The sequence below is a fragment of the Saccoglossus kowalevskii genome, chromosome 11, assembly GCF_978046115.1.
Source record: "Saccoglossus kowalevskii chromosome 11, keSacKowa6.1, whole genome shotgun sequence".
In the NCBI taxonomy this organism is placed as follows: Eukaryota; Metazoa; Hemichordata; class Enteropneusta; family Harrimaniidae; genus Saccoglossus; species Saccoglossus kowalevskii.
Window position 1 is genome coordinate 14,767,728 of NC_140651.1, and position 13,470 is coordinate 14,781,197.

At 37.5% G+C, this 13,470-nt stretch overlaps 1 protein-coding gene across 1 annotated transcript; it reads right to left on the reverse strand.

Annotated features, from left to right (window-relative positions):
• Positions 1 to 475: 475 nt before the first annotated feature.
• On the reverse strand, positions 476 to 1,282 carry LOC144355642 (uncharacterized). Its single transcript, XM_078010713.2, is given in 3 exon segments — positions 476 to 510; positions 513 to 600; positions 603 to 1,282. Coding segments are annotated over 3 exon segments (636 nt in total). The 5' UTR covers positions 1,116 to 1,282.
• Positions 1,283 to 13,470: the final 12,188 nt, after the last annotated feature.

Genomic DNA, 13,470 nt, shown 5'->3' on the forward strand with positions numbered 1-13,470 from the left:
ACATGTGCAAAACAAGTCCTTGATTTAGGCTGGGGGGGGGGGCAATTTTATATTATACTAGCGGTATATATACGATACAGTGTCAGGTAGTTATGAGATTAGAATAGGATGGGATGAGATAAGATGATATTTGTATAGACGGAATGTAATTTATTGACATTAAAAAAAATGCACAGATAGCTAAAAGTGTTTACAATGAAAACACATAATAGTACCGAGTTTGTGAAAGCGTGGCACTGTCATCGTACTCGACTTTCTATATTGTAATGTAGCTCAAAGGGGAATTTCGGGGATTACTCGCTTCTGCAGTGTAGGGATACCATAAGACCTTATAACGGAACACTGAAGTCATTCACACACCCATGTAGTCAGACACAGTCAGTTTCTGGAGTTGAGCTTCGATGTTCTTTAATATTAAGACACGTGAGACACCCCTTGCTAGGTTATCGCAACCATTCGTCAAGACCTGCACCTGCTATGACGTCCCAACGTCCCCCTCATTCCATTTTCCCCCTCCCCATTTAAGCGTTGACGAGAAGTCAGTTCACACCTGCTGGCACATGAATTCACACTACGTGGCCAAATAGTAATGCAGGAACATGGAGGCAGGAACAAAGAAATTTGAGTCGGCGTGGGTTCCCACGCCTGCTTCCGTTTTCGCAGTGTGGTGTTAAAATGCCAGCATGATGCAAACGTAAAATATCTTTAATATCTTCTGAAAACTGCGAAAGTGTTTTCTTTGTTCCTAGAATCATGTCGCGGTAGTCGAAGCCCGGAGCCACAGCTTCCCCTTGTAGAGCCCAGTCACCATCAACAAGCTCCAAGGCTTCCCAGAAGCCACCGGGCGTCACCACTTGCAGAACATCTCCCGCATTGAAATGCATCCCCAGTCTATGTTGATGAAGTTTACCGTCAGGTGAAACTGTATAAACCAGAACCGTCCCACCACCCTGGTGATATCTCACAATATCGGATTTATTTTGATGCAGGTAAGCTATAGGAGAATTCTTCGTTATTAAATAGATTATAGATGTGCAGACATTACGCACTGCGTTTCTGTCTCCGCCAGGTCTCATCAGATCGCCACTATCGTCAGTTAGTCCATGTGACGCCATAGGTTTAGCACCCGACCGGTATGTTTCTTTGAAATATCCTCCTTCTTGGTGTGGTATCAGCTGGAATGTTTGGATAATCTTTTGAATCTTTAATGGTTCACTTAGGGGAACTTGTACGTCAATGTATGACTAGATGAGTAACACCAAACCAGTGATTCCAACGTCACAGATCTGTATGAGATAAGTAAACAATTATAAAGACATGCATATTTTAAGTCGAACTCGCTCAATGCATAACATTGGCGCCGATCTGTCTTATTTGCATAGATGTTTGGGTAGATGTTTGTTTGTAACAATGACACGCTATGGCCATCTGACGCATGCGCAGGTGACGACTCACCCGCTTTAAGATGAACTGTTATTATACATTACGGAGTAATAAATATATTATTATTATTATCTGAAGGAAGATCGGGTGTGGTGGCATTGTATGTGGTATTGTTTACATAAATGTCACACGACAATTTTTTTCTAAACTTCCGATTGAAAAAGAATACTTCAGAAAATTACGCAGTACACAATCAACACAAAACGAAATGATAATTATATTTAAAAAAACTTTTATTTAAAAAAAACACAAAAATCAACACTAAAAATATTATTGTTCTACAGTGTACTGGGTGGTTACAAATAAAACATCTAATAAGAGACATATCAAATTAGCATATCATCTAAGCCATCCAAAAGACAAACATTACCCCTAAAACGGCAGAGTAGAAGTCACGCTGGGACGTGCGTTATGACACCGCCCGGAGATACCGTGTGTATTCGATTGAGCTTAGAGTTGCACGTTCTCGGCGTCGAATAAACTCTGTTATTACGCATCATTTTAGGGATGCCCGTTGGCCGAGTTGGCTGTGATATGTAGCTAGGCGATTTGATGCCGTGGTCACCAGTTCAAATCAAAACAATCATATGGTATTTTCTCTATATTTGATTACATTTCTCGTAATTAATTATTCCCCTATATAAATGTATTCACTTCCCGGGTTTCAGTGAATGTAAATGAGCACATATTTGATTTTCAATCAGATAGTTGGTGTTTTTGTTTTAATTTCGATGACATTGTTGGAGGTGTGCTTTTATCCTCTGACGACAATTGGTTTGAAAAACGCGAACTTGATTATTTCTTCTACATATATTTATGTGATTTTTGTTGAATCAATGGCAAACCTACCTTCTCTCGTGGATGCTTGGACTCCAATCTGTGTAGAGATCTTATAACACTGGATAGGTCTTCGCAATGCACCATGGGTATAAATATGGAGGTATTGCAATTCAAAAACTGAACGACAGCGTAATCTTTGTTTCATAAGACAAAACACATCACTTCTTGTTATCGTTGTGGCATTCTGGGTTGCACCTGTGGCAAAATTACGCACATACACAGTACAAACACAAACACGACCAAGGCTTATAGAATACTGACAACAATTTTCTGAATTACATTTCTTTTATAACAGCGCATACCAGATGTACTGGCATAACCAGGTGTACATTTAATTAGCATATCAATAGTGTGTACATATCACTACACCTCTCTTCACTTTTAAATACATAGTAGTATGTTCTACAACAAATTATGATAAACCAGTAAGAGAATCACTGACACCTTTTTGTTGCCTCTTGTTTCGACGACTGGTGTGAATTGCAGCTTTCACCATGCTCGTTAATAGGCAAAACATTTGTTGTGCCTGTCGGTAAAGAAAACCCTTAGAACGACGCGGTGGCAGAATTAAAAACCACCAGATTGGCATACGAAAGCCTGTTTGAAGCAGACCAGATGTGATTATTTTGAATGTATGTAATAGCTCGTTATTAGATGGGCATTCTATAAAGATGTGTTCAAGTGTATCCACCTCGCCACAAAAAATACACTTATCCGAGCTTGATAACCGAGCTTTGAAAAGGAAACTACCAGTTGCAAAGGCGCCATGGGATATGCGCCACTGCATATCTCCGTCATACGTCGTAATTGGTGCTGCATAACAGTTCTAAAAATTTGGTTTAGTTGTTTCAGGCAGACTAAGTATGTCACACCATACGTTTCTTGGTTGTTGTTGACGACCACTAGTACTGAGAACTTCAATTAAATATTTATATATTGCGCCTTTTTCAAGTTTATAAAGCGCTAGATTTAGCTCATCAGAAAAGTGTAGCTGAAAACTGAGATGAGAGAGAGCATGAGCACGCTTGTTTTTTCGTTTGAAATAATTGTTCACAGTATCCTTCCATTTGGTAGGCATGGAATCATGAATAACCTTGAGACTGAGCTGCAGAATGCGTTCAGAATGTATATTTACTCTATCTGAGATGTTTGAAGCTTTCAGCCACGTTTGATTTGTTTCATGGACCAGATCACAGACTTTGGTTATACCAGCGTCCACAAAGTGACGGAGTGCAAAAGGTTCCTTTCTAATAGGATGATTAATAAATGCATTGTGAAAAAGTGGTTCATTAAAAATATCAATCGGATTATTGTCATTAAATTTACGCACCTTATCTACAGACTTCCAGCATTGAAGGAGTTCACGATAGAATGGTGGTATGCTCTTCAGTTTTAAAGGAAGGCTATTCGTGGTGCACAACAGCTGCCTAGTATAAGACATTTTGCTTGCTTGGATGAAGTAGTAGTCAGTGAACTTAAAGCAAAAATGATCAGTATTGCCATAAAGATATCTTTGAATATAATTAAGTCGCGTGGCGCTGATACGTGTGGGGAGATGGGTAACATTTTGTCCCCCCTTTTCCAGAGGAAGATAAAGTGTTTTAGCAGCAACCCAATGGCGACCTTACCAAAAGAAGTCAAGTAACGACCTTTGTATATTCAAAACAACATCAGTGGGTGGCACTAGGCTAGTAAAGCGGTATAGTAGTTGGGATGACATAATGTTGTTAATTACCATAGAGCGCCCCCTATAGAACATACTGTGAACAAAGTGGTTCCAGAATTCAATTTTTCTATTTATCTTTGAAACCAACTCAGTCCAGTTCTGTTTGGTATACATTTTATCATTCCCGAGAAAAACGCCCAACAATTTTAACCCGGTGTTGTTCCACTTAATATTGAGAGGAGAAAACGTGTTGTTGCGCCAGCTACCAACCCATAAACCTTCCGACTTTTCGAGGTTGATTTTCGCATTTGACGCGCGTTCATAAATACGCAACCATGCAGCAAGTGATGCGAATTCTTGTTTATGTGTGATAAAAAATTCTATATCATCAGCATAAGCTGTAAGTTTACAGTGTTCATTATTGAGATGCGGTATTGTTAAACCTTTAATATTTCCATCATTTCTGATTTTATGGAGCAGTGGCTCAATGGCAATAACATAAAGGGCTGTGGACAATGAGCAACCTTGCCTAATACCACGTGACAGCATGACGGGAGGGGTGAGAGCACTATTTATACGGATAAGGGACTGAGCATTTGAATATATAAGATGAATGTAAGAAATAAACTTGTCACCAAACCCAAAAGCATGAACTGTGTTGAATAGATAAGCGTGATTTACTCTGTCAAATGCTTTTTCTTGATCTAGAGCCACGATGCCGAGGGGAGAGTTAGTCATATTAGCACAGTCAATGCTGTCACGTAATAGACTGATGTTGTCATGGATATGCCTGTTTGGAATACTACAAGTTTGATCTGGGTGAATTATGGAACCAATGATCCCGCGCAGACGTATTGCTAGTGTTTTAGTGAAGATCTTATAATCACTGCAAAGAAGACTCACAGGTCGCCAGTGTTTTAGTTGTGTAATATCACCTTTCTTTGGGAGTAGGGTAACAACTGCTCTAGAGCAAGAAAGTGGAAACACATTTTCTTCAGTGGCTTTACTGAACACGTCACAGAGGTCTTTCCCAATAAGATTCCAAAATTTTTGATAAAACTCGTTCGGAATCCCATCAATGCCGGGAGTTCGCCCATGCTCAAGTTGCTTTACGGTGTTAGTAAGTTCGCCATACGTAATAGGCTCATCAAGGTCATCGCGGTCGGTATTACTCAGCTTTGGCAGGCCCTCAAGGATGGTATTCTGTGCATCTATATCAATATTATCTGTAGTATATAACTTAGTGTAAAAGTTGCGTACTATTTTGCGGATTTCAGCTTGATTTTGTGTGAGACTGTTGTCATGACGCCTGAGCTGAAAAATAGCTTTTTTGTTTCCATTCTTTTTCTCTATTTGGAAAAAGAAAGTATTACACACAGCATTTTCATTTAGAAAATGGTGCCGCGCTCGTGTGATGAGACCTTTATTCTCATGTTGAACCATGTTTGAAAGGAGTCTCTTTTTTTCTATGTATGATTTTGTGGGCGGCGAATTCTGGGTGATATCGCGCTCCATAGCTCGGATGTCCCTTTCTAATGTTTGTTTTGCTTGTTTGTGTTTATATTGCTTGAATGCGCAATGCTGTTGAGTAATTAATTTTATTTTATTCTTTCCCACGTCCCACCAAGTTTGAATATGTGAATAGTTTTCACGACAAAGTTGCCATTCCAGCCAGAAATCCGTAATTTCTTTAACATATTCATCATCCTGTAAAATTTGTGTGTTCATACACCATACAGGACTTTTATTTTTACCATTGTTAATTGTTATTGATATACTAACAAGAGAGTGATCAGAATAAGCCAACGCCCCGTTACTAATTTCAATAGACTTGATTTTCCCACGCATACACTTGCTAATGTACATTCTGTCCAGGCGAACAAGTGTACCACTACGCCCCCAAGTAAAATTAACAGCATTCCCATGGTGGTGACGCCACGTATCAATTAGTTTGTGACGACGAATAACTGAAGTAAGGAGGTTAGCAGTACGCATGTCAGGCTCCCGTCCCCTATTGCGATCCATGTCAGGATCGGTTGTACAATTAAAATCTCCTCCCATAATCAGTGGGTCGTTATTTAAAGTAGGGATAAATTGTTTTATTTTATTAAAGCATTCCATTCGTTCCGCGCCATTTATGGGTGCATATACATTTATAATGTGTACAGGATTATTGTTTAATTCTACGTGTGTGTGCAGGACATAGCCTGGCATGATTTCACATTGTGATAAAATGTGTACAACTGTTGTTGGAGGAAACAATATAGCCACACCCGCGCGGTTAGCAGTGCCATGAGAAAAAATGCCCGTTCCGCGCCATACTAGCTTCCATATGTTTTCGTCGGACGCAAGAGTATGTGTTTCTTGTAATAAGTAAAAATTGCAGGGGTGATCACGCTTAATATAGTTGAAAACACTGAATCTTTTAAGTGAGTCGCGACATCCATTAACATTGTATGTTGCCCCAGAAATTGAACCCTCCATTATATGGTTTTGGTTTAAAAATCAGCTATAAATTTGCCAGTCCTTATTTGTTTTTTAACCTTTTTAATAAGCCTGTTCATGCGTATTTTCTCAGAAGCGTTTAGTTTCTGAGTGTTACGATAATTGATAAAATGCCACACCAACACTTTGAGATTTGGACAGAACTCAAAACATCTGTCAATAAACTTGCGGGAATGTCGTGTCGACAATAAAAAATCATTTAATTTTGCATTTGATATACTCTCCTCACTACTCATGATACCAATAGACACATTTGAAATGACAGATTCACTGTCACTTTCATCACTGGCAGTTTGGCAATCATCATTATTTTCTCTCGATGTACTTTGAGAATCAAAAAGTTCTTGGGATTGTTCATTCACATCACTGATGTCTACTGGCATTTCTGACAATGGTGAATAAATAGGGGAGTTGTCTGTAAAATCAAGGGAGGGCGTTGGTGGGAAAGAAGACAAATCAGTACTTTCTGGCTGGGGTACTGGTTTGAGTACAGTCACCTCTGCATACACATGTGGGGGTTGAGTGGATGGCAGCGGTGAGGGGGGTGAAGTGGATGGGTGTTCATTGGCAGTTGAAGGAGGGGATCGTACCCTCTCTTCATCGTTTGGTTGTTGTTCAATGTCACATACTATATTGCTTAGTGTACCATCACTTCGTTTTTTAATATTTGGTTTGATTATTTTGCTATCTGTTGAGATGTCATTGTTATGACCTTCTCGAATCACTGGGGATTTTGATCGCGCACGTTTTTTGGTTGAAAGATTAACCATTTCAACATTATCTGTTATATCATTTTCATCAGTATCTATGTGGTTTTCATTACTTGTATTAACAATTTGATCACTATTGTTTTTATCAACTTCAACACTGGTCACATTTTGTTTATCGATGAGATCTGTTTGCAAAGAGGGATCAGTTGTACCATTCACTTTATGAGTTTCATTAACACCTTGAACACCTGTAGAAATTCTTTGGGAGCCTTCATTGTTTTCCCCCATCACCATTTGCGTAACAATGCTTTGAGAATTTGGACATGATTTTCGTGTATGTCCTTTCATTTTACACTCAAAACAAACCAGTTCATCAGTTGAAACATAAATATTAAATATCTGACCCTGATAAGTGATTGGAAGTAAACCATTTATACTGACATCTTTCAAGTGAACATAAACCTGACGTCGAAATGATTTGACGTGTTTCAGAGACGGTCTCTTACATCCCAGCGGAATCGCTCGTACCGCACTCGTCACACGTCCATAACTTGAAAGAATAGAAGTAATACACTCATCAGGTAAAAATGGGGGGACATTTGACAAAACAATTTTAGTGGCGGGGCGTACAAGTGGTTCAACTGAAATATGTAAGTCACCAATATCAAGACCCGAAATAACAACCGTTTCAACCCATGTAACGTGTGTAAGAAAAACAACAACAGAACGGTTCATCCTGGATGCCGCTATGATGTTATTTGCCCCAACAATATCACAAACGGCTTCTACATATGTTTCAACAGGAATGCCGTCAATATTCTCACACCTTATGGCATGGTTCCTGGTGAGTTTTACATTTGGTGACGATGAAGGCCTCTTCTCAGCGGCCGCCATATTGGTCGCCGGAATCTTACCACCGTCGAGGCAGAAAACGCCTCCAAAAACCACAATAATAACAAAAAACAACAAATATAAATTACTCACGTAAAGGGTAGACACACTATATACAACTGTGTAAAAACACGGGCGCACAACGAACGCAAAAAACGCAAAACAGGCAGAAAATCGGGGAGCGCTGAAAAGCACCGCGTTCACCCGATTGTATTGTATTGTATGAATTTGTAATGTTATTCAGTAGCCTCAAGATAGTCTAGGCTATATTATGAACATTCGTAGCAGTAAGGAAATTTGCAAACAGCAACATTTTTGCTCTCAAGATACCAAGACAGGTATTTTTTTTATTTTTGTATGACCAATAAAACAATATATAATCGTGTTTACGAATCCGTTGAAAACGAATTGTCAACTCAAGTTGTAATAAGTTTAATGTTTTATTCAGTCCACCAGAATCATGTCCAGAGGTATAATTTTTGCAGCTAGTCAGAACGATGAAATCAGTTTATTAGTATTCATGTATTGTGTGAAGGTATGGGAATAAAATGGTACTTATGCCACACATAGTTTGAGGGCAGCGACAGTTACGCGATTATTTCGTTTTCTCATATTATTATTTACAAGAAAGGAATTGGCGATAAAATCACTACCTCAACTATTGAAAAAAAAAAGTTTCAGATTCTCGCCCACATGGAATTTATTCGTGGTGTTTCTAATGTTTTAAAGCGTAAAAGAGCGGGCGAATTGATTGAGTGTAGGTTAACATATTATTCACATGTTCCTTGTGTCATTGCAGCTTTCGGGCTTGGGACAGCAACTTAAAATCAGTGAAATCATCCAGGGAAGTTTATCCAGGATACGTCAAAAACAATTGCCAATTCCCAATAAATACTGAACAACAAGTGTAAGTGCAACAGGTGTATACACCTTGAAGTCTGTATTCCTGAACCCCCCCCCCCCCACAAAACTGGCAACTACAATAAATAGAATTATTGTATAACTTTGGAAGGGGCAGCTGGTGTTTATTTCGTTTCCTGATAGTGAAGCATATACACATATTTCACATTTCAACCACGTCTCCTCTGATTGTATATTACTACCGCTAACACCTGAGTAGAACGAAACGATCAATAGTATTACTTCACAATTACTGTTACCGTCATTGATGACAGAGTAGTTGTTTGCTGCGCTCGCATGTTACCGACAGTAATAAGACTACTTTCGAGCTTTTGCGCCATCAATCGGTTTTCGTGCGAAATGGGGTTGATTTCTAGCTAGATGAATGTTTCCGCTTGTTTCCCCGAATCCCGGCGTTCTGATGAGCTATCGAAAGTTTACGCGGCGAAATAATATCATTAGAACAATTCAAAAGGACACTAAAGTTTCTAAAGTAATGGCAAAAAACTGTTGAGTTATTATGGTTGTAAATACGACGTTTAAGATATATTAGTCAGCTCCCCATATCCGGTGTTAGGTAATTATTTCCTTCTTTCTAGCTCCTTGTATTGACAATGCCCGCGGTCGGTCGGTCGGTCGGTCGGTCGGTCAGGGAATGCTCCGAGAATAAAGTTGTATAAGTCTCGTTGCAAATTCGTAAAAATGTTCAGCTAGCACGTATCCGATCAAAGAATGATATTCATTCTAGGTCTACACGTTTGTTCGCATCCACTGTTTTAAAAACGCTATTTGGAGGGAAATCGAGTCTGCTGATGAATACACACACACGCACATTATTCTCAAGTAGATAATACAGGCAGAAGATCCCATTTGTTCTCAAACCCAATCGGTTCGTGGAATCTTGTAACACGGCACAGCTCCAACCTTGTATCAAGCTTGTAAACCCCTGATTCTGATTCTGATTCACGATGGCCGAATGGTTGCCATTTTAATGTCAAAATCACACATTTTCACTATCTCAGTCACGTCGTATGTGGATGAGTTTGGTTTAAACGTGATACATACATTGTAAGCAATGGTACCTGTCACCATAAAACAAAAAAATACTGACTAGCGGCCATCGTGTTTAAGCGATTGCAGATTTCGGAGCCATTCCTCGTACTTGCTTTGTCAAATCAATTCACATATGCATCACATTTTAAGTTATACATATATATCGCCTCATTGACAATGACTTGCAGCATTATATCAAAAGGGAAATTAAAAAGAAAAATGTCATGCACTGCCCTGAACTCTTATTCAAAATCACTTTAAAAATGCTTTCGGGTTCGGACTTGTCACAAGCTTCCAACATCCTTACAAATAATGATGGATTTAACATACAATGTTCAACAGGATCCACGCAAGTATCACAACTACCAATCAAGATTATATCGGTCTTGCTACAACCTTGTACAATATCGTTACAGGCTCGGCCTTATGCAAGGGTGTTCGGAGTGTGAATTTCAATATTTTTAGGTGTTTTGTTTCCATTTATTTCATTGAAACCAAGAAAGTTGCCATTTGTATAAAATCTAGTACTAGCTCAGTGGAATGCGTGTATATCTTTTGCCCTGTTTTTCACAAGTATCCTCTGCTGGGTTTTGGCGCCTCACAGAAATGCCAATCAAAGAAACGTTAGTATTAGGCGAGTATTTTTAGATTTATACTTCTTCTCAGAGGAATGTATTAACAGCATCATTACGTACTCGAGTGTAAATTTCAATTCTCTTAGTAGGTACCTGTTATTTTATTTGCCCCGCGACATTTCATACCTATCATATGTTCATATTTTATGTAATATATCATGTTGTATTAACAAATATTTTGCAACTGCAACATTTATCTTTCCTGAAACAAATGAATTGTTGCATTTTCTATATCATTAAATATTCACATATCAATGTTGGTAGTATGTTACTTGTAGTAAATTCAACCGTTCATCGATGGGTGAGACAGCGCAAAAAATAAACAATTTGGCATACGTATTAAATTATGTTCCAGCAAAGTTGCATTGTCACAATTACCGATTGTTTTTTCACCACCATCAGCAAAAACAATCGGGATGTTGCGAGAATGCAATTTTGCTGAAAAACCCACAAGGGTCAATGGAAAGCAGCCACACATGTTAAACAAGCCCTACATTTTTTTTTTGTTTTTTTGTTTTTAACAATTTTTTTTTTATTCTGAAATACAGAAAAAAAAATACAGAGCAGATGACAAAATCCCCTCTGGGAAAAAAAGTACATGACAAACGCTGTCTGGTATACGGTGGTGAGACAAAAACAAAAACAAGATTAATTTACTTGTATTAAGCCAACCAATTATTTAAGAGCTCCCATTTACGATAATGATATTGTTCCTTTCCTTTATATAGGGATATTTCCAACTCTATTTTTCTATTTTCACGGACTAGTGATTTAAACGCAATTGCAGAAGGGATTGTAGCATTTCTTCTACAGCTATAATTATACTTTTTGAACAGTAAAATAAAATGGTTCAATATTAGATTGTCATCATTTAAAATACCTAAAATTATATTTACTTTATTACACTCTATTTGTTGAATAATACTACACTCTGCCTGCAATGCATTCCATAATTTTTGAACATGGTGACAGTCAACTAAAAGATGTTCAATTGTTTCATTATACAATTGGCAGAGTGAACACAGAGGAGAATTTACAAGGCTCCATTCAAATAATTTTGCATTAACAGGTAGGTATCTATGTAAAATTTGAAACTGAAAAGCTCTCATGGCTGAAGCTATAGTTGTCTGAAAAGGAAGTGAAAAAATCGCATTACTCATTTCAGAGGATACACCATACAGTTCTTGAAATCGGCTGACAATGGTTGGAGTCTCAACAATATCTCTGCATAACAATTTATAAATTTGTTTACTTGTAATTGAATTAATATCTATATAGGAGGACTTGCAATAAATCCTTTCAGCATAATCAACCTTTGTATGTCTGTTTCTATGAATTATACTTTTCCATTCCCTTGGAATAGCATCTATTATGCCCTGAATTTGGAAAAATTCTACTTGAGAAATACCTTTAGTATTCTAAAAACCCCAATTGTAAAAGTTTCCATTGGTGTCAATTAAATCCCCAATCCTATTAATATTTTTGTTTGCCAATCCCCGAAAATACACTGAGTGGTTAGCAATCTTTAAAAATTTATTATTCCGGAGTATCTGGCTATCAATTTGCTGTACCGTTTCAGGAATTATATGAGTAATTTTTGACCAATCTTGTAAAATATCATAATAGAAAAGTGGGACCTTGTTTAACAACTCTTTAATCTCAATGTTACACAAAAAAATAATATTACTCCCAAAACCCCTTAAAACCCTATTCATAATAGTTTGCCATCCAGCAAGACCACCAGAGATAAATTTTTTAACCCATTCTATTTTTTGTGCCTTTATGAAAGAGTCAACTTCAATCATATTAAGACCCCCATTTTCAATACTGGAGATCAATGTATTCCTTTTAACTTTGTCTCTCCCGTTCCAAATAAACTTAAATATAATCTGTTTTATCTCTTTGATAACTAGTTTTGGTGTATGAATCATTGTTGCTATAAAAAGAAACTGTGAAAGGCCGAATGTTTTCAAAATTTGAATCTTACCAATAATTGAGAGTGATCTTTGAGACCACAGATTACATATTTGTTTCAGTTTTGTTAATTTATTTTTGAAATTTTCTTCAAAGAACTTGTTTTCCTCATAGGTTACATAAATGCCCAGTATTTTAATACCATTAGACCAGTTTGAAACAAATTCAGGTTTTTTCTTTGGCTTGTGCCCATAACCCAGCAACAATAATTCTGTTTTATCTTGGTTTAATCTCAAACCAGAACAACATTTAAAATTATTAGTTATTTGAAACAGAACTTTAATTGATGTTGGGTTGATAAAACATGTAATGTCATCTGCATACATTGCCAGTTTAATACATTTCTGAAAAATAATAAAACCTTCAATAGACTTATTGTTTCTAATTGCAATTGCTAACAATTCAATAGCTACAATGAATAGATAAGGAGATAGGGGGTCTTCTTGTCGAACTCCTCTACCCACTTCAAAATAACCAGTTGAGATACCATGGTTCATGACACAAGCAGTAACATCTTTATAAAACATTCTCACCCAATTTATAAATGATTCACCAAAGTTAAAACTCTTTAAGGCTTCAATAATAAACCTGTGGTCGACCGAATCAAATGCCTTGTGAAAATCTAGAGACACTAGAACACCTGACATATCATTCTGTTTAGAGTACCGCATAAGATCAAGAACTGTTCGTATAGCATCCCCGATGTAGCGGCCTTTTACAAATGCACATTGGTCTGGATGAATTATGGAAGGTAAGACATTAAGCATACGCTTTGAAATAGCTTTGGATGCAATTTTAACATCTACATTTATTAAAGATATTGGCCGATAATTTGAAATATGTGTTTTATCTT